This window comes from Pseudorca crassidens, chromosome 4 (genome assembly GCF_039906515.1).
Source record: "Pseudorca crassidens isolate mPseCra1 chromosome 4, mPseCra1.hap1, whole genome shotgun sequence".
Lineage (NCBI taxonomy): Eukaryota > Metazoa > Chordata > Mammalia > Artiodactyla > Delphinidae > Pseudorca > Pseudorca crassidens.
The window spans coordinates 56,607,936-56,631,365 of NC_090299.1; the positions used below are offsets into that span (position 1 = coordinate 56,607,936).

The 23,430-nt window shown below is 34.1% G+C and overlaps 1 protein-coding gene across 2 annotated transcripts in view; it reads left to right on the plus strand.

Annotated features, from left to right (window-relative positions):
- PCDH7 (protocadherin 7) overlaps window positions 1-16,594 on the plus strand; it is a 409,010-nt gene extending 392,416 nt beyond the window's left edge. For both annotated transcript variants that reach the window (XM_067735688.1, XM_067735689.1), the window contains exon 3: window positions 12,325-16,594. In XM_067735688.1, the coding sequence (XP_067591789.1) occupies window positions 12,325-12,701 (377 nt within the window). In that variant the 3' untranslated portion in view covers window positions 12,702-16,594. The remainder of the gene's footprint in view (window positions 1-12,324) is intronic.
- Window positions 16,595-23,430: the final 6,836 nt, after the last annotated feature.

Genomic DNA, 23,430 nt, shown 5'->3' on the forward strand with positions numbered 1-23,430 from the left:
GAAGCAAGGCATTAGGATTATGAAGACATGGAACAACAAAGGGCTTTCTAGAAATGACAACTACAGTAGGTCTGTTGAAGTGGCAAATGGGAGCATATAAGAATGGAAAGAGGTAAGCAGGACCCTGATCCTGAAGGAACTTCTGTGCAAAAATACAAAGTTGGAAACATATATCGAAATTTATAGAAGAGGGTTTTAAAGTAGGGAGAGATTTATTCTACTTACTGTTCTTAAAACTATCATAAGGGTGCTTTTTAATTAGGCACTTTCCTGCTAATTACTAAGAGGGAACAGGACAAACAGACAAATGTGACACAAGTAATAAATATTAGGAAGTCAAAAGCACCATAATAATCTGACAGCCATCATTAAGGTTGTACCCTGGTACCTGGCTCTCCTTCCTATATGTTATGCCAAATTCTCTTTCTTTTCTCTTCTTGGGAATCACACTACCCAAATTTTGAATGCCTTAAAGTGGATTCTCTGGTAATAATCCCAGAGACAGCTATCACTGAGGGCCGGAGGAGGAAGATGTTATCACTCAGAAAGGAGAGCTGTTAGCACTTTGCTGGACTTTGTTGATTGGTCAGATACAAATAACTTGCACTATTAGATACTAGAATGTAGCAAAATTTTCAAAAGTGTAAAACAAAAATTCCTGAGCAGATACTCAAAAATTAGGTAAACATGACTCAATGAAAACTTTGAAAATCAAAATTTTTCCACTCCATTTCCTTCAATGGATGAAATATGGGTAGAAAGGACCAAATATATGCTGTCTTACTCTGAGCAGAGAAGTGGTGAGAGTGTATCAGTTGCCATTGCAACTGTAACAAATTACTAGAAACTCAGTGTCTTAAAACAACAAAAATTTATTCTCTTACAGTTCTGTAAGTCAGAGGTCTGACCATGGGTCTCCAGGAGCTAAAATCAAAGTCTCAGCAGCACTGCCTTCCTTTCTGGAAGATTGAGGAGACAATCTGTTTCCTTGCCTTTTCCAGTCTCTGGAGCCTGTCCACATTCTTTGGTTTGTATCCTAGCCGCCTATAATCTCCCTATTTTAAGGACAGTTTATTAGGAAAATTACCACCTGCAACCTTAATTTTCCTTTGCCCTGTGATCTAACATGTTCACAGGTTCTGGGGACTAGGATGTAGACATTTTAGGAGGGGAACCATCTTTCCGCCTACCACAGTAAGGTTGTGGGCTCAGTGAGGCATTTACAGCGTCACAGGGAGCATTTGAAGTGCCTCTGAATCCATGGAGCATGAAAAGGTATAATGTAGGCATAAGAGGATCTCCAGAGCTTGCTTATCTGCTCATCACAGGCTCACAGGGAGATTCAACAGTGAGACTTAGTCACTCTCTGAAGAAATAGGAAGTAAATAAAGGAAAACATTTCAATGAGCAGCAAAAATCAATGAAGCAAACTGATCCAGTTTTGCTTCATTGATTTCCCCCACTTGAACTGCTCATTGAGTCCTGTTTGCTAGTCATCAGAGATCATTTCCTTCCTTTTCCTTTTATTTACCTGCTCTAAGCTCCCAAGCCCTTCAACACTCTTTTGGTCCTAATCGTGTTTGCCAATTTTAGTTTAACTGATCAACTTACTGACCAGAGTTAAGGAGCCAGTATTCCAACAGTTTTTAAACTCTCCCCATAAATATTGTTTCAGCTCCTACTAAAAAGCTTTCAGAGCCTCATCTCTCAAAAGTACTTCAGGACTCAGGGTTTTTGTGAAACTTTCCTCAGTAAGGAACACAAAGGAGGAACTCTGTCTTTCTCCCGGATCATAATAACTAATAGAATTCCGTTACAACACAGCTTCTTGTTACAGGAGTATTTTCAACTAGATAAGCTTTCTGTATGATAAATATTTCAACAGGTGCTCCCATGCAAATAGTTTGAGAATGTGTTTTTAAAATGGCCACATCATTAGAATAATTGTATAGTTTCTCAGGATCACTACATAGAAGGAGAAAATGAACAGGTGTTGTGATTTTGCCACATTTAGAAAAAATTAATAAAGTAATATCTTTAGTAAATCTAAATTGCTATGATTTTCCTCTGTGGAAAAAATAATCATATTATGTTACAGTTCTATTTCATACATGATTTGAGCTTTAACATAGCCTATTTTAGACTTTCACACAAAATAATGCATTGAAAAAATACATAGAAAAAATTTATATCATATTATGGCTACTGTAGTGATTCTCTTTCTTTTTAAAACATTCCCAAATACTAAATTAATTTGTTTCAATATTTAACATGTTCACATTAAATGTTTAGATATTTAATACCAGCTACTTATTATACAACCTATTTTGTAACTTTTCACTTTAAAAAATGCTTTATCATGAGGGAACCCTGCTACACTGTTGGTGGGAATGTAAATTGGTGCAGCCGCTATGGAAAACAGTATGGCAGTTCCTTAAAACCTAAAAATAGAACTACCATATGATCCAGTAATCCCACTCCTAAGCATGTATCTGTAAAAGAGGAAAACTCTAATTCAAAAAGATACATGCACGCCAATATTCACAGCAGCACTATTTACAATAGCCAAGACATGGAAGCAACCTAAATGTCCATCGACTGAGGAATGGATAAAGAAGATGTGAGATACACACACACACACACACACACACACACACATATATACACACACAATGAAATATTATTCAGCTATAAAAAAGAATGAACTATTGATATTTGCAGCAACATGGATGGACCTGGATTCCATCAGCATTAATTCACCACTTACTGAGTGAAGTAAGTCAGATGGAGAAAAACAAATATTATATGATATCATTTACATGTGGAATCTAAAAAATAATACAAATGAATCTATATACAAAAGAGAAACAGACTCACAGACATAGAAAACAAACTTATGGTTACCCAAGAGGAAAGTAGAAGGGATAAATTAGGAGTACGGGATTAACAAATATACACCACTACATATAAAATAGATAAACCACAAGTGTTTACTGTATAGCACAGGGAACCATATTCAATATCTTGTAATAACCTATACTATAAAAGAATTCAAATATATATATGTATAACTGAATCACTTTGCCATACACTTGAAACTAACACAATATTGTAAATCAACTGTACTTCAATTAAAAAATGCTTTATCATGGTTTATATGGGAGGAAAGAAGGTTTGAGAAAATATACTTTAATTGATTTTTCCAGTTTCCTTTTTTTCAGCTTTTTTATTTGTATAGAATTACATGTTATATGAAGAAGCAAAGATAAAATGGGCACTGCCTTCAAGACTACAATCCAAAGATAATATTCTTACAGTTAATAGAGCCTTTATGTATTATTTTAGAATAAATATCCATTCCTAAAGACAATGTTAATATTTCTTGAGGATATATATTTTACAATTTTTTAGCCAGTATTGAAAACATTGAAGATTTGAGATCATTACTGGAAAGTGACTCTAAATTGATATTTGCAACTCTTTTAGAAGCATTCACTTCACACTTTACTGTATGTAAAACAAATGTACAGTGGCTAACACATTTTATTAATTAAAAAAACTCATCTGTATCATTATTGTTTTGTATAAAGTTCCTTAATGACAAGAATTCACCTATTCATCTCCCTTCTCATGGTTAGTGAAGATCCAGCTGCTGGCAATTCAAGACACCGGTGTAAATGTTGGATGTAGATTCTAGGAAAGAAAATACATTTCAAGTTAGTGATCAGCAATCAGTAAAATCCACCCACAAGTATGAATCTGCTATTAATACAAAGCCTTATAACTTGTTGGGGGTTTTTAGATTTAGGCATTTAAACGACCTACGTACAATATTAACATAATCAAATCTAAATTATTTTCCTTAGTTCTAAATACGTGTTTCAGAATTTGTTTTTTTGTTTGTTAATTTTAAATCATTCTGTCACTGTTTGAATGGCAATTTATTTACCACATGTAAATTTCTATATTTCAAGGATGAATGTTGTTCTGTTAAATATTTCTTAACCAGTGATTTAAACTCAAATGGAAAAAGGTATCAGTATAAAAATGCACCCTTCTTTCTTCCATCCACCAGGATGCTGAAACCCTTACTCTGGTATCTTGAACCCCACTGAAATTTTATGCGGACTTTATGGGCACATGCTTTATGGAGGGAGGCAATACTTACACTTTTCATCAGATTATTAGTCTATGACACCCAAAGCAAATAATTTCTAATTTAAGGAAACCCAAGAGACCAGAAGAAAAATCATGAAAGCTTTGATTATTGCAGTGGAAAAATAAACATAAATGACCCACACAACCAGAATTTGGTCTATTTTCAGTGGGATGATCAACCGCTAACTTGTGTAATAGTGTCCCCAATGTCATTCTGGGTTTTATAAACTCTTCTGATCAATTTTGGAGCATCTTCTCATTTCCAGCACTTAATTCCTCTCCTTTCACTCTCCTCCCTTAATACTCCCTTAACCTCCACCACGTCTAATTTTGCATTCGTGAATAGGGAAATCAAAGTGAAGCCCCAGCTCTGATGTGCATAAATAGATCACTCTCCAGCAGCCACCATACATTTTTCTGCTGTAGTGCAGTTTTCATGTACCAACCAGCAGAATCATGTTTGAGTTGATTCAGCAGGACTGCTTGAGACTTGGCTTGCAGTCTCCACTGTATACGCTAATACCACATTCAGAATGACAGTGGTCTAAGCCTCAGGGCAGTAAATGCTTCTTGAGATACATTCAATTGCTGTTTAACTGAGTTTAGCCTAAGGTACAGAGAAAAGTTGCTGATGCTTTCAAACCTGTTTAAACATTTTAATATTGTCTTGGCATGTCAGCCCGAACTAGAGCACTGTTAGGTGAAAAATGCAGTGAAATCCTGTAATTACAGGACCAAAATTTCCAGAGCTTTCTATGGGAGACCTCTGCTTGAACTACTGATTAAATGTGCTTACAGCCCTGAAAATGTTTATGCTTTCCATAATATTGGTCAGTTTGTTGCCCATGATAAGAAGACATAAAAGAAGTAGAATATATTGTTGCCACATCTCAGGGTGTTTTTTGATTTACTGCAGATAATATAGTATGTCCATGATCATGATCTCAGTGACTTATTGCTGCCTCAAGGAACTCTCCCCACCCCCTAAAGAGACAAAATCAAACAAACAAGCATAACTTATGAGCTTCAAACAACAAAGATTGATTACTTTTATACTTCTGTGGATTGACTATTGCTTCTTTTGCAAGTTTTGCCTGGATCACTCATGTGGCTGCATTCACTTGGGGGCTTCACTGGGGGTAGGCTCCACTGGGCCAACTGAGGTAACTTAGTCTGTCTCTCAAAAAATGTTTCATCTTCAAAGAGGCTAGATCACGCTTTCTGTCAGAATGGAGATGGCAGTCTTCCAAGGGCAAAAGCAGAAGCTGCTAGGACTCTTGAGACCTCTCCTGGAAATTGCACAGTATCACTCCAGTTGTCAAAGCTAGCCCAGCTTCAAGGGCTGTGGAAATAGGATCTCGACAGTAGGGGCAGTGATGTCACACTCCAAAGGGCTGTGTATAGGAAGATGAGAGGAACGTCTGGCCTTATTTTGCAACTTAAAACAAGCACGTACATACATCATAAAGTCTGCGTAGTTTGTATGCTAGATGGCTTTTATGTCTCATTGTTTTTGATCTCTGAAGGGTGTACCGCATGTACGACCGCTTTTTGTTGTCTTTTCTTGATTTTCAACCTCTTAGTCTTAGCTTATTGCTAATTTTTAACATGTCATTAAAAGGGAGCTCTTTTTTTTTTATGTTGTGGCCCATGCAGGCAAAGCAAGATAACAACCCAACATCTTAGGGGCAAGTCTCTTTCAAATGAAAACGATTAATTGTGAGGTTGATCTGTTTAGGTTGTAAAGATAACTGCAACTAATAGAGCATTTGCCCTTCAGTTTTGAGCAACTATAATGACAAATTCTGAATAAATCTTCACTGCCAAAGTCTTAATAAAGACGTGTTAAGGGGAACATCTGATATAAGTAACCAGTGACCACTGTATTTTCCTAAGTAGGTGGTAGCTCTGGCATACTGCAGACTCTATCAGCATAAATCCATGAGTACTATTGGAAAAGAAACTCCAAATACATGCCCTCTTGACTGATGATTGTTACTAGGTCCACAGTAAGTTATCTGAAATCCTTGGAAACAAATAAATCTTAAAAATTAAATCTTTCATATATTAGAAAAGGTAATATCATGCATGTATATAATTTTAAAGATCAAAGAGTCTGAGACAGTGTCCTTAATTAAACACTGTTTCTCCCGGAAAACATATAAATATTCACACTATGTGAGATAAATAAAGATGAAAAATAACCTTGTACTGAAAGTCAGGTTTGTTGTAAATTTATGGGAAAAAAAGCTTTTGGTTTTCAAAGCTATTTTGAGGACTGAGTTGCAGATAAGGGATTGTGCACCTGAAGTTTCTAATATTTACTGAGGGCCCACTGTGTGTCAAGAATTATTACAAATACTTTACCTTTATTAACACATTAAATCTTCACAATAATCCTAAGAAGTTAATTCATTCTTATGCTCTTTATAAAGATGAGGAAATTTAAATGAATCAAGTAACTTGTTTAAAGTTACATACTTATTAAGTGACAAAGTTAGGATTTGAGTTCAGGGATCCTGGTTCTGGAGCCTATTCCCTTAATACCCATTCATTCAGGGAAGACGGCAGAGAGGAAAAAAAAAATCTATACTTCTTTAAATCTCTCCAGGGGCTGTGACCTACTATTTACCTAAAATCTACAAGGCACCAGACACCATGATATAAACTTTATATACATTAACTCATTTATCCCCATAATACATGGGAAGTAGGTATTATTACTTCACATATGAGGAACTTGAGGCTCAAAGAAATTATGTCCAAAGTCACACAATTTATACATAATGGGATCAGAATCACACTCAGCACTGCTGGGACTCCTAATCTCCCGTTCTTTTCACAAGTTCCACTCTGTCTTGAGAGAAGCACTCAGGAGAGGTATAATTGAGAGTGAAGTAAGGGTTGGTTGGATAAACGATCTTTATTCTCTTCTAATTCAGTTGAATCAAGTGATTTCATGATAACTTAGAATACAATGTAGAAATCTTAACCCCCTTGTAGTAACACTGGATAACACTTACTTGCAAAACTATAAATTTCCCCTTCTTCCAGAAAGTGTTGGGATATTTGGAGGATCACTTACTGCTTATCTGAGTCAGTGATTTCCATCTTCTTCATGATCTGTTATGTGCTTATCTTTAACTTTCCCAAATTCCCCAAATAGATCAAAGGCGGGGATCTTTAGGCCATTTATATAAAAAAGCCAAGTCTGACTCAGTACTCAATTTTTGGATCTCGCCCCCTCACACCTAAATTTTATTGCCTATAATAATAATGTTCCAGTAAAACATTTATGTAATTATTTGTTCTCAGATTTATTATGTAAGGCAAAAGTAAATCATTTTCTGACAGCTATTATAAAATAAAGCATTTGATTGAATCATTAGAATAAAAATGATATTTTCATTTGGACTAAAGAAAATAAAGGTAATGTTAAATTATTTGTTGGAAAATCAACAGATTTATCTGCCTTTATTTGTTGTTCATCCTTTTGTAAAAGTTGTTTGTAGTCCACCAAATTCCACCAGAATTAGGTGTGTCTCTAGAAAAAGAAATCTTTGGATAACTGGAAGTCAAGACATATAAAGAGAGAAATAAGTACTTTAAAAAGGAATAAGGGAAAAGGTGCCTGTGTGTGATTTTTCTCCTCAAAAGAAGAGAATAGCACAATTTTTTATTTGCAAAATTTTGTCAAATAATGTTAAGAATGTGCTAAGTGCACAGGAAGGATGTGACTGTCTCGGAGTCTACACATTGATTAGCAATACATTTATTTCATACGGTCAGAGAATTATTTGTATATTAAACAAATAAGCAATTGATACATATAGCTTTAAGTATCTGAGCTTAAAGCAAAACAAAACAAAGAAAAACTCTGGAAATATTTAAAAACTAAATGCAACATTTTCATGCTTCTTTTAGGAAATGGAAATAATCCTTTTATCTTCAGCCCCAAGCCAAGGGTCTGGAATAGGAATGGGTGACCAGGATTCTGGCAGAATGCATAACTGAGTCCATCAAAATCTTTACTGGTGCAGAGCTGTCTTTAAGAGTCTTAACAATTCCAGTGCTCTCCTATAATAATACTTCTAAAGGCTTCTGAATTGTATAGGACAGCTTCCTGAAACATCAAATGCCTCCATAAATCTGGGCTTTCCTTTTTATTTCTAATGATGCTACGTATTGTCTGTCGCTACTTGCTGAGGTCATTGCAGCAGTATCTTCTCACCACCCACTCATTTCCCTGCCTCTTAAGAGCAAATACATTTCTTTTCAGAGAAAGAACTTGACTTCTTAAATTAGTTATAATTACCTCCACTTTAGGAAATGTATAGTTTTAAAAAGGTTGAATTATTATTTTTTTCATTAAGTAGTAAAATTTGTGTCTTTGTGGCATCTATTTCCTGTGCTCGTCAGATATGTTTTTTTTCTCTTTCTTTGGGGACTCTAGCTTTTTCTTATGGCTGTGGGTAGCAGTAATTGACCTCTAAATAACTTTGTTGTTACATTTTAAGAAGAAGCAATATGGTGTTATGGAAAACACTAAAGTGAAAGTCAAAACACTTGTTCTTTGTCCTCAGCTCTTCCGTAGTCTGGACCCCTCACTGTTTCCATCCTCCTTGCTGTTGGGTTGAGGTGATAAGTAAAAGAGATGAAATGTGGGGAAGTATTTTATGTGTTGTACATTGTTTGATATTATGATGGCTGAAAACTGTCTACTTTTGAGAGGGAAATTAACTTTATGTCTAAGAAAGGACTTTAACTTTCTAAAGTTATGTAACGTTTCTAGTAAATAGCATAGCTAGGTAAAAATGGAGAACTCTGCAAATGATGCTAAAGCAACAACAAGAGCTAATGAATACGATTTCTACTTCCAGTCCTTTCAAGATTTGATATGACTGAGTGCGTGTGTAGGGGGGAACCTCTAAGGAACTGAGTTGGTTATGGAAAATGCTGATAAAGAATACCATTATATTTTGATACAGAACATTTTACTTTTTTAATTGATTTACTCAGTACCAAGTAAACAGAGTTCTGATTAACTATTTTCCATTTCCACTCAGGTCAAAATGAAAGGGAAGAGTACTAAACTAAAGCGTGAAATAATGTTCTTAGATATCACAAAACACCTTCTTCAGTGGAAGACTGAAAGACTAAGAAGGATTACTATTTATGGAAGATCTGCCTCTGTAATTCCACAACAAATAGGACATTTTAAGAGTATATCTTTTATAAAAAAGAGAAAAAAGTGCATTTGATGATTCTGTAAGACCCCATATAACTTTTGTCTTTTAAAAAACATATATATGTAATATCTACTTGAATAATTAAAATAAGAAAATACAGAAACACAGAAAAATACTATTCCACTCATGCCTTCCTTTAATAGATTGCATCATAATATAAATTGTGTTAGTTGATCATTAGCATTTTTTGAGGATTCATTTGAGTCATCAAGATTGGAAGTTTTGATTGCTTGTGATGAATCTCTTATAGCCTTTCTTGATTATTTTCTAAATTTGATGATAAACACTGCAACATGTCTCAACCAATTAGTCTTGTCAACTTCCACTGTGGTCCCCAATCAAGTCTTTGACTTTGGAAATGACAGGAGATCCTTATTAAAAGTCATGCTTATAACCCAGACTATGAAGTAAAGGCTGAGGGAATGAATTGAAGAGTATCTCACTCCTAGTTGACTGGAAATTGAGTCAATCTAAATGAATATAATTTTTTTATGAGCTACAGGGAGTTCAAGGTGCACAAGTTAAGTATAACAGGTGGGAAGAGATGTTAAAGTATTAAGGTAACTCTATGAGCTATCCCTAAATGCATCTCAAACAAACAAAAAACAAGGTGCTATGAATTTCAAACAGGAAACACAAATTAATCCCCAAAGAGCAGCGACCTGTGTAAGTCATTGTGTAAGTAAACTGTCACATTTCGTGAGACTTAAGTAAATATAGAGAGATGATTGGAGACTATTCTGGGTCAGTTCTGCAGGGAATGACAACCACATTTGTAGAGATTTTTCCTATTTCAGTAGCAAAATTTCTGATTATTGTCTTGTGTCCTTGGTAGGCATAAGAAAAAAAGAAAAGCTTGAATTTATTTAAACAGTGACAAAAAAAGGAATGTTTAGAGTAAAAAGTAGATCTGATCTCACACTTTGCATTTTTATAAGGTTTTCTTTCTTTCTTTCTTTCTTTTTTTTTTTTTTTTGTCTGTTCAAAGAATTTAGGTCAGCTTCAAATAAGCAAAGTATCCCAAGACAAGAAATATTCCCAAAGAACTCAATTTGCTCATTTAAACTGACCAGATTACAAAAACCATTCACAAAATTTGTCAATAGTTTGATTTTTAAAATGCATCTAAAATTTGTGTTTGAGAGACAGAGGGAATTTAGCACAAAAAGATAAGTAGAAAAGTGCTTTATTTTTTGATGATAAAATTAATAGGATCTGCTCACTTAAAAGTCAAATAGTAGTATTTGCAACTACAATAAATAATTATCTTTGCAATTTACCTTTGGAAAAGAGAAAAGTAATTCTAGATTTCCTATGAAGAATAATGGGATTTCCTTGCTGAACTCTGAGCACACAGCATAAAAATCTCAGGTCACAGTGGTTCAAAAATCAATGAGCTGACAAATGTCAATATTTCGGTTATCCACCCATCACTGTAGGAAAAAAATGACATGTAGTATTGGACTGCCTTGATTTAGGAGTTTTGGCAGGATAAAAATTCTAAAAATATCCTTATACAAATGATAATCAAATAGGAATATCATTACAAACTACAGGGGATGTTGCGTGGAGGCAAAAGCAGAGGGTTTAAATATATTGGATATAATTTAAATAACCCCCTATTCTATTTTAAACCAAGTCTACCCAGGATGCATATGCAAATCTCACTGATTTCATTTGTTGTGAATATATTTGCAGAGGTTAAATTTGTCAGTCTTTTAAGTCCCAAGCCTTGTAATAAAATGGTACTGAATGATATAAATTGGAGCATAGTCATGTTAGTCATATTATGTTCTTTTTTTTGGCAATAAAAGAAACTGTAAAATATATTAAATAAAACCCTAGAGGTAGTTTTCTTAGAATCTGTTGAGGTGAAGCAGGTTTTTCTCTCTCTCTCACTCTCTTTTTCAAACCAAAACAAAATTTGTTAAAAAAATATTTTTAATAGTAAGAAAATATATAACTGTTCTCCAAAGACAGACACATATAATGATATAACTTAGCTTTATAGAAATAGAAGACAGATATTTCCCACTCCATTAGGCAACACCATTAATTAAGAATACAAGCCATTTCATCAAAATTGTAGAAGTTTTGACTCGATTTACCCAATACATTGCATTTCATATAATATTTCCATTCAGCAAACACACTGGCAGATGTATTTCTATGTGAACACTCAACGGACTATACTACAGCACACATTAGGTCATTAACAAGGTGGGAGGCAGGAGCGTGTGGGCTAGAGTGGGGTAGGTGGTGATACTGCTAGTGTGCTCACACTTGGAACCCACTAGTACTTTGCTTTTTTACTTTTTAACCACATAATGTGCTGTCAATTTAGGTTCTACTTCTGAGTCACCCTGATGTTTTATAATGTATTTTTACTATAAGGTTTTGCATATTTGCATTCTATGAATAATGTAGAAGCAGGAAGGAATCCAATTGGCAAAGGTACACGATTTCTGGGATAATTTATAAATACAGAAAATTATCTTTTTGGATTCAATAACTTTCCTTATGCATGTGGAAAAATTTGTACCCATAAAAATATACATGTGTACTTTATTTCTACTTGAGAATATGCACATGTACCTGTCCTGTAACACATGCATATATACCTGTCTGTTCTACACACTTAAATTTATCAGTTTGTCCATTCCTCTCTTTCTATAACATTTGATGTTTTTGCAAAACCTTATCTTTATTGGATATGAAATAAAAATTGTTCTATGAGATGATGAACAGCAGGGTGTTGAAAAAAGGGAAATAATATGGTAAAGGAAATATAGATATGTAATATATATTATATAAATGTAATATATATATATATATATATCCCCTCCAATTTTATATAGGTCAGGAAAACCTATTGAGAAATGGCCAACTTTAATGGCTCCGTCTCCTTGAATTTCAGATTCAAGACCTCTTCCAGATGTAGCCCTAACTGGGAAGTGTACCCGTGAGTGTGATGAGTATGGCCACTCAGACTCCTGCTGGATGCCCGTCCGCACTTCTCCGGAGAGGAAGAAGAGCCAGCCCAAACTATCTACTTTCATGCCTGTTGATGAACGAGGAAGCCAGGAAAAGCTGGCCAATGGCGAAGCCGCCATCATGGGCGACCGCAACAGAAACCTCCTGAACAAAAAGTTGACCTCATCCTATGAGACCTTCAGTGCAGCTAGTTTCAGCAAAAATGAGGAAGCCAACACTGAGGATATTCCCCTTACAAAAACGGGGGAATACAAGCCATCTCCTGTCAATACTCTCACTAGAAGAGAAGTTTACCTGTAGGCTATAAAGAAGCAACAGCAAAGTTTGTTTCATGTATGAGAAGGAGGATAAGGGGTGAAAAACCTTACAAAACAAAACCTTGTAATCAAAAAGAGGGGGCTACCAAAGAGACAAAGCTTTGCCTGCCACTTCTGCCTCCAGATCGGGCCTTTAGTGAATGATACTGTTTAGCCTGATTGTAATATACAATGTAGAAACCATCCTTGTTACTTGCATGTCTAACCCCCTCACTGATTCCCAACACTGGCTCTCTCTCTTCCCCACCCCCCTCCAGAAAACAAACAAACAAACAAACAAACAAAAAAGATGGTTGCAAGTTTCCTTCATGGTAACAAGCCTGATTAGCAGAACACAGCACACTCTCATTATCCCTAAGCTGAAGTATGATTTTAGTCACTTTGATTTAGTTCGAATGTCATCTGGTTGGTCAAAAGAAAGCAGATCAGGTGAAATATATTTCAGACGTGTGATCAGAAATGATTAATCACCGTGGAAGGCAATCCCTCAAAAATGATAAGAGTCCTTCTAAAGGTATAGTCCTTACAGAGGGGAACTCCAGAAGCAGCATTTGGGGGAGGATCACAGCTTTAATATTGTAACAAAGGCTGAAAACTAAACAATACCTGGTTGGAGATTGCAGTCCCAAATTGGCATATGTTGTTTTTCTCAAGTCAGAAGCATCAATTTCAATCCCATACCTGTATTGAATATTCTTAGTATATACATAATCTTGACCACATGTATCAATTACACTAGTTATAAGTGGTAAAAAATTATATATATATTTTTCAGAACAGCACCACTATTATCAACTAACTGGAACAATTATGTCATTAACAGGCCGAAGATCATGCGGCAGATCAGGGAAATCATGAAGTAGATTTGGTCTTGATGTGGAAATCCATTAAGTAACAAAAGTCACTGAACCCAGGCATGCACAGAAGCCCTCAAACACCAGTTTATTTTACATTTTCTCTATACCCAGAAAGCGTGCATTTTCTTTTAAAATGGATTTTCTTTGAAAGCTCAGAAAATGAAAAGTCAATGAGACATATTTTTGGTATTAAAATAGACAATTAGTTGAGGTTAAAGTTTAGTTTCAAAAATATTATCAGGGAAGATTTTACTTTTTAAAATCATATTTGTGGGTAGGTAGGGAAAGAAAGATACATCAGCATATAGTCTTTAAGTTCACTATAATCATTGTACAGTCAGGTTATGCTTGCTGGTCTTATCCACATTTCAAATGACCAAGTGCAATTTTTACGTGTTCAGTGCACTCTTCCATGTTAACAAAAGTGCATTAATTTTCAATCCTGTGCAATGTGGCACATTTTGAGACTCATAACTTTGAAACAAGGTGACACCCTAAAAGACTTACTCATTAATGTGATTTGAATGTTATTTAACATAATCTCCTAAAACCAAGCCAGAGTAAACAAGAAAGAAATGAGTTCTGGGCAGTGACATGTCTCATGGTATACACATCTCAAAGTTAGAAAATATGCAGTTTTTTTCAATGTAATATAAAGAAACAGAATATGCAGGTTTTGAGTCACTTCCTCTACAGAGGATAATTTAATACAATTGGAAATTGAGCTGAGACATTCAGAAAAAGTAACAATCCAGGGACAGACTAGGTAGTGAAATGTAGAAAATATGTAGCTCTGGATAGTTTCATGCTTTGCAATATTTCTCAGACTACAACATGAAGCAGCCTGGAATATAGGTTGTTAATTCACTATAGGTCATCAAATGCTTATCTTTGAAAACCACTTCTCTGTTTGGTGGGGTACTCTTTGAAAACCACTCCTCTGTTTGGTGGGGTACCCCCACTCTTTGGTGGGGTCATTTCCTTATGCTCTTTCTTAAATGGAGTTTTCATCTTGATGTTAGTTTATGTGTAATAGTTAGGATGAAAGAAGATATGTAATTGAAGAAACAAAAACATTGGACTAAAATATCAATAATTGAACATGTTTATGTTTGATTATTATTTACATTATGGAAAGATACAATTCTAGTACTTTGTTAGGAAACTGCATTAAAGCAGTTCTGCCTTGTATAATCTGTAAGTACCTATTAAGACAAAATACTTCTAAAGATACTTATGAAATATATACATATTTTTTCTTGCACGTTACAAAGGAAATATTCAATTGCATAACACATGTGTGCAGCAAACTTTTTAATGCATTTTTTTCTTTCTTTCATGAGACACTTGAAACATTAGATAGCTCATTTCACTCTATCTTAAAACCCTTCTGTTGTCTATAAAGCTAATACGGGTCATATGGGCTCTTTGGATTAATTGGATCCACATTCCCCAATGACGTCTGCACAACATTCAAGACAGCCATGTCATTGTCATTTAACTTGTGAGCCTCTTTAGAACTAAAATGGGTATGAAAGAATAAAATTCAGTGTACTGTATTTGCAGTAATTCTAGTAGAATTAGCTATCATAACATGTTTATTATTATAATGAGTTGGCATGACACAGAAATATATTTTGTGTTTGTATGACTTTTATTTTGAATAGGTTAAATTTGGTGCCACTCCATATATAGAGTGCTTTTGAAAAAAATCAATAAAAAGAAACAAAAAAAATAATAAATGAGTGAATGCAAAATAAGCAACTGTGCCTTTTATACCTGTTGTTATGGTAAAAAAACGGTTGTTGGGTTTGGACAATGAGGGGAAATGGGCTATTCTCACCTTTTTTGACCTTGTATATTTATCCGTTTATTTTCTGAAAATAATAAATAATATATTAAAAATTTGCCTTCTGACAAACTCAGATAGTGGAACAGTCTTAAATATCATTCATTCATAAAACAAAATTTATATGGGCTGCTTAATTCTGTCTAGAAGGCTAAAACATTTATTGTAATAGTAACACAGAGATTATCAGGGGTGAAGTCAGTCCATTTTGCAAGGTAAAATATTGATTTACAATTTGTATTCTTTCTTTTTTTGTTGTTATTTTTCTTTTAACTGCTGTTTCACTTTGGTTGTACAGTATATAAACCATATTTGTTTTCTGTACACAAGAAGCTCAAGTGAATTTTGCATGCATTATACATTAGGACACATTTATAAATTGAGTAACTATATAAATTTATGTGTATTACAAAGTCTGTAGCTTCAGTCTAAAATTTAATGCTCATTCGGAACCTCCAGATATCATTATGGTTTCTGACTGGCCTGCTGCCTGAGTTTCAGAAAACAAGGGAGGCATTATTTTTATGGGAAGAAAACTAAGATGGTAATGAAGATGTCTGGCTGAAAGGCTACCCTAGGAAGCTGTCTTATAGGAAAATAAAACACAGAGACCAGAAGAAACTGCCAAGAATCAAAGAATCAAACAGCTATCCTAAAACAGGCATGAGAAATCTGAAGATCTCAGTAGTTTTAGGTATATTGTATCAGTAATAAATATACAATGTGTCCTTAAGGAAAAAAAAAAAAAGAGTGAAGATGATCATGAGTATCGTAAAGCTTGTTAGTTGTGACCTGGGCAGAGGTATATATAACATCTGGAGGAAGGCATCATTTTTTCAGCTACCTAGGGTTTACTTTCAGACAAGTTTTCCTACATTTTAAAGCACTTGCATTCAGTGTGGTACGATCCGTTTGTAATGTTAATCATTGACTATTGTTCTGCTACTTGGATGTTGATAGTGAAGCAGAGAACAATTTATCATCGTTTATTATGAGTCACTATGCACGCAACTATGCTAAACGTGGCAAAATGTATTAAACACTCGTCCAGTCCAACTATTTATGAAATACTTTACATAATTTAATTTGCTTTTGTACAGTTTTATGTAAATAAATTGCTTGTCATTTTTGTCTCTGCAGATTAAAATATAACATGGTCAAATGGCTTCACACTTGTCAGTGTACTTCTCTGTTGACAGGTAATTCAATTTTGATTGGACGAGAAGTGAATGGATGCATGTACCAGTTTGATTTTAAATGGTATGATTTCTGCTAAATGAAGATGGAATAAGGAAGATGATGCTGCAGTAATTGTTGATTTAGAGGGCACTGGGCATAACTGTTTATTACTTTGCCTTATAATGGAATAGACCTTGGATTCTTCAGTTTCATCAAAATAATTCCTGAGACATTTACCTAGCTGGCTTTGAAATCTTAAGTCTACAGTGGAAGAACTTCTCATCAGTAATATAAAAATTGATTTTTTTCAGGTGTTATCTAGAGAAATTTTACATTTCAGATAAAATTAATTCAAAGTCAAAATGTATCTCTGTAAAGGAAATTTGGTTTTTAATCTAAAGTAATGATGAATACAAAAAGAGACTAAAAAAAAAACCTTATATCATGTTAGATATAAAGAAACTTGAAGCAAAAATTAGAATTTTTACCTTACTCACTTTTTTTAGTTGAACTTTCTCTACTTTTTATATTTTTTCAATCATTTACTGTCTTTTATGTTAAACTATTGCATTTACTCTTCTTTGTCAGATTATTACCCTAACTATAGTGGTTATGTTGTTTATTAAATTGTTATTTATTCAAACAAGCAACTTCTCTTCTCCAATCCACCTCAGAGACTTAGAAAAGGAAAGAAAATACTTTTTATATAAGCTAATAGATTGCAAGGAATGTTTGCCCCATCTCACAACAGTACTTCTAAAATCTACAGATGTGAAAAGTAGAAATTCTGAAGATGCTTGCCTTGAAGTTTCCCTACCATTTTTTTCCCTTTCTTGGTTGAAAATTCAAAATACTTTACATAGAATGACACATTCATTCTTAAATCAAATATATCTTTGTAAATTGATTTTGGCTGACAGCCCTCCTTCTCTAAAGAAGAAATTAAGGGTGAAGTATGATGAGAAAGTCTGCTGCAAGTTGTAATGAATTGAAGAAATATGTGCATTCATTTGGCTTTATGATCATCTAATGGTGAGACCCAAACTTCAGTACCTAAATCAGTAAAACATAAAATAAAATCACTACTTTTCTTTTAAATTCTCAATTTAGATTTAATAAATATATTTTACCCTGAGACTGCATCCTTTGGTTAAAATATTTTTTAAAATCTCAAACATGTAAAAATACAGTGATACATTTTAGAAAGTAGATAGACATAAAGCAGGTCAACAAAAGTTGTGTGTATTGCTTCCAAGACTTAAGTTTGGTTATTCTACCACCTCTGATTCCTTGAAGAGTTCCATCTAGTTACTTAGAAGCTTGACTTAGCATAACAGTATCTTACATATACAGCACACATTATGGTTTACAAATGTTTTTGTAAGGTTGATTGCAAAATTCCCATAATACCTGTGATATAAACTGAACAATCTATTAGAATAGCCATGTATGAAAGATTTTACTTGTATTAAATTATTCTTAGACTGAAAATAAATTTAACACAAAATTCTGCCAGTGTTAACATCTCTCTCCTAGCTTATGTACCAATGAAAACATTTTTTATAATTTAACAGATGACAAGGAAAAGGAACTCTTCCCATTTACCTGAATAAAATAGGCATTTGGTAAATTGGGAATGGGAGCAGAGGGGACACTAATTACTCAGACTGGCAGGTAGTTATCTTCACTTGACATCACACAACATACTCTGGCAGTAATTGTAACTTGTATGGAATTTCTGGCAGCAAATTGTAAATCTTGAAAACATCATAGCCTAATTTTCCTGCTGAATACCCTTGGCCTAATCTATCAGGCAATGAGGTTTTTGTGGACCTTGGCTGGATATCGAGTCATTCTAGGTTTAGGGACTTGAATGATCACAACCAACAATCAGCACTATCAAAATTGATCAGATAATTTTGAATTCCCAAAATTTACTTTGGTTTCAACAGACTGATTTCATAAAGAAATCTGTTCACGAGTTTTGGTTTTGTAATTTTTTCTCTTTATATTTAACTTCTTTGTGTCCTCATCTCAGAGCCCTTTGCCTTACTCTGTTTATTTGTTCTGTGTTTTTCCTGTGTTTTTTCTGTGTTTTTCCTGTGTTTTTCCTCTTTCAAAAGCAAAGCTAGTTTTCCCAGGAGGTGTTAGAATGTTAGGTAGCTAACCCAGGACTAGAGGATTTGCAACCCAATCAGCTTTATTTTAATGGAAATTTACAATATCACTCGAGTTCTTGGGAGTCAGAGTGAATAGGGACTAAACTTATATATGTTTATTTTTATACACAAATCTTTATCCCTACTTTATCCCTACTTTAATACTTGTTTATAAACTGCATGGAGGAAGGTGATTAACCAAGATAGTATAAATTTTCTAAGCTACATGGAATGAGGAAAGGATATGAACATAAAATGTGAAAAGCTAAAAATTTATGCTCTCCTTTAGGCCTAACTTCGTTTTTTTCCTGTCTTGCTGCTGTTAAATGTAAATTGTACTCATTGGTTGAATTTAATATGTGTGACCCACAAAAAAATAATTATGTCTTTTTACTGAACTTCCTGTGGAAAGATGTAGAAATTGCTCAGTTGTTCATAAATGCAAAATTTACCCCCAACATTCTCAGATGATGCCTCACAAAAATTATAGTTCACTTGTGATATTCAGTTTTATTTTTTTCTATTAAAAGTTATGATTCAAATGATGTATCACCGAAAAGGTCATAAGAAAGGTGCATGAGGTCAACAGAGAAATGCAGATATAATCTTAAAGATTAGAATGGGTTTTGAAAAATAAAAATGTTAAAGTGCCTAATTAAAAAAAAAATAGTCCATTAAAATAAACGCCTGAATGAGCAGTCTAAAGAAAGAGATAGAAACGAGATGTTTTATTTTGGTAATTTAATTGAAAGTATATTACAACATCCCAGACTTAGCAAAATTAGTAGTAACTTGATAGGATAATGTCAGTTTTTTTTCCAAGTGTTTTTTATGCAATAGTACATCAAATATTTTTATTACAGTTTTATGGCTTGTTATAAAAATTTGACCATGTATTTAAACCATTTTATAATACATTTATGAAAAGGAAGTAAGGGCAAAAAATACTAGAAAAAAAAGTAAAGTAAAGTAAGTAGATGGCTAGGTCATTTACTTATAATTTTAAAACCTGCCTTTAGGAGAGAAACACTTACTTGAATGTTTTCCAGACCCTACAGTACAGCTGGAATATACTAGAATAGTGTTTCTTAAACTGAAATTTGTGATCCACTAAGTTTCTAGAGATTCAGGTATTCTATGAAAATTTTTAAAGTTTTGAGTTTTATTAATATGATATCAAAGTAATCTTTCAGCATAAATAGTTTTCAGTGATAATTCTCAGTTGAAGCTGAATTTAATAGAATAAAATGTTCATTTTGTAAATCAGTATTTATCCATCTATTGTGTGAGCAATTATATTTTCTGGAGTCCAAAGGGATTTTTTTCTTTTTTACAGAGGTCCATATTTTAGTTCAGCTATGAGAAAAACCAAATCAGAGATTTGGATAAGAAGCAAAGTCTTAAACAATGTGAATGATTGGACTAGAAGATACCAGCATACACAGACTTTCTATAAAGGGCTAGATAGCAAATATTTTAGGCTTTGCAATTTAAGAATCAAAATCAAGGATATTGTGTAGGTATTTGTATGAGAAGAAAGAAAACAAATGTCTAGTTTTTTTTTTTTTTTCAACCATTTAAATGCATACATAACATTTTTAGCTGAGGAGACATACAAAAGCATTGGGCTGGATTTGACCAGTGAATTACAGTTTCCTCAACCTGGTATACCAAAAACGGCTTCAGCTGAGATTAATTTCAGAATTCATCACTAAAATTCCTTTTCTTACACCTTACTTAAGGATGCCCCTGTCTGACCTGAACAGTGTTAGTATATGGCTTTATCCAGCAAAGTCACTAATAACCACCCTCAAATTTTAGACTATGTGATTACCCTGGTTATCAGGATCATTTCTTCCCATTGACCAGATACGTAAAAATCTCATCCCTAGATCACAATAGGTAGACTCCTTAAGAGATGCAGGTCGATGTACAACAGATCCTCAGGCATCTGGAAAGGAACTCATAATCTTCTCAATGCAGGCATCATCGTTGTCCATTTCAGAAGAAAGATAAAAAGAGTGTCTTATACTGGAAGTTCCCAGTTTGGTTTAGAGGTGGAAGACTTCCTTTTTTTCATTGGGTCGAAAGCTTTAAACATACTTCGATTTAAATGCCACGGATAAGGGCTGATTATTTTATGTATGCAGTTTATTTATGTTGAGTAACAAATAGTATGAAGTTTTATATTTAGAGCATGACATATGTAAAATAAAAATAAGAAATACAGTGATGAATGTAACGGCATTTTTGGAGTGAGGTGGGGTTTTTTTAGTTCTTTTTTATGTTTTCCAAATTACGTACATGAATATGTTTTACATTAACAATAAAAAAAGTGAACATTTTGAAGTATCCTAAAATTATCTGTGGTTGAGTGAATAAACTTTGGAATAATAAGAGAAGCAATTTAATTTTAAAACATTGAACACTTTTCATCTGATAATACCCCCAAAGGAAATTGTGCTTAAAAAAAATCTTAGATTATCATTCTAGTGTAACATTTGACATCAGCTATTTCCTCTCCCAGGAAAGCAAATATGATATGCTAAATAACTTCAGAGATTGTTGTTACCAAACTAGTGTAAAGGAAATAATCTTTATAGAAAACCTAAATATGAACACTGCTAAACCTGTAAATTAACTTTGAAGTTTATATTTTGAGGAAACTAACATATAACCATGCAGAAAAAAATCGACAACTACAATGACCCTATTTATCTAAGGTTTGATCAACATAGAAAATATGGATAAGTGTTTCATCTTGTAAATTGTATTATTTCAATATACATTTTCTAATATGACTATCTCTGAACCTTCAATCTAGGAATTATCGTAGATGTTGACTGGGTAGTAGTCAGCACTAGTTGATTTTGTTAAACCTCCAGAAATGAAGCTATTGAAAAAGCTACCATAAAAATCTATGCCTAGGGCTTCCCTGGTGGCGCAGTTGTTGAGAGTCCGCCTGCCGATGCAGGGGACACGGGTTCGTGCCCCAGTCCATGTAGATCCCACATGCCACGGAGCGGCTGGGCCCGTGAGCCATGGCCGCTGAGCCTGCGCGTCCGGAGCCTGTGCTCCGCAACGGGAGAGGCCACAGCAGTGAGAGGCTCGCGTATCGCAAAAATAAATAAATAAATAAAAATTTAAAAATCTATGCCTAGTCTAGAAACAATCGACGTTCTTATTGACTAAATTAATCTGGCAACATAACTGAAGAAAAGAAAAGATAAATTTTCAGTCATAACAATGGGTACTGTCAGTCCATACATGGTTTAAGAAATAAAAAGGGCAAATGAAAATGCTACCATACAGGGAAACCCTTCAAAGCTATAGATGTTATTGGCAAAGAGAGGGTGAACAGGGTAAGCAATATAGCCCTAATCCAAAGAAACTGATCCTTCAGTGAACTGTCTTTTTTTCTAGTATTTGAGCTATGCTTCTGCTATGTCAATTACTAGGATGCAAAACGAGATATTTAGTATACTGCCTGTCTACTTCTTTCCTTAAATTGCCTGGAATACTCCAGGCTCGTTTTTTTATTAGATGAAAACAAATAGTATAACAGGAGATTTGATTTTTTTCTCTGCTTAGGATTTATATGTGTTCCATAGCCAGCATTTTGTTATCCTCAGGTTTAAAGGCTCTAAGTCATCAGAGAAACACTCCCACTTGACTATAAATATGTCAGACGATTATAATGACAGTGTCACAGGTGGAAAAATAATCTTCACTCTATTGTAATCAGACCCAACAGTGAAAAAGAATCATGCATTGCTCTGGTGCTTCAGTGGAGATGAAGGCACCAATTTATACTTTCACTCTTCAAGAAGGGCAGGAAGATATGTAAACAGAAAGATATACTCAGGTTTAATATCAACCTGAATTACAAATATAAAAAGATTGCTCAGGATAGTGGATTGTAGCCAAATTACCAGAAGTTAATTTGGAAATGGCATCTGCCTTGCTTGCTTTCACTGGACTCATGAAAATAATGCCTTGACCTCTGCACTACTTGATCCCTTACAACACCATGGCAAAGAATTCCCAGAAGTGTCACTCCTTCCACACACGTTTCAAATAACCAGCATAGAGGAACCAGGTGGAACATATTTATTTCACTCACACCGTGGTCAACTACTATCTAGGAATGTCTAGATGTTCCTCTTAGTTCTAAATTTATATCTTAGCTGTAAGTCAATTCAGTTTTAACCAGTGTGTAAGTTTTGGTTATAACTGTGTGGAGCGTAGCATAATTTCTAGGCTAAGATCCCAATTAGAAAGTGCATTTCAATAACAGCTTCTCGAAGATGTGATGGCACTTCTCAGTCTTCTCCAATTGTGGAGGGAAAAAACTTCTGGAAAATTGTCTATTAAACTGGTCATTGTCATTCTGACTTTTAAAAGTATTTCTCCTTATTTTCCAGTCCATAAGGATAACTTAACTCAGAATAACATTTCTAAAAATGTATCATATTCTTGCAGAAAAATTGCTCGTATATCTTTTCCCCCCTGAACTTTTTAACATTGTGCATTTCCTCCAGAAAATGTGGGTGTAATTTATTAACTTAACAAAATAATATGAGGTATATCAAACACAGTGATGGATATTTGGGGTACAATGAGCAAGTAATAGAAGGTCTTTTCTCTTATAGCGTTATAAAATACATG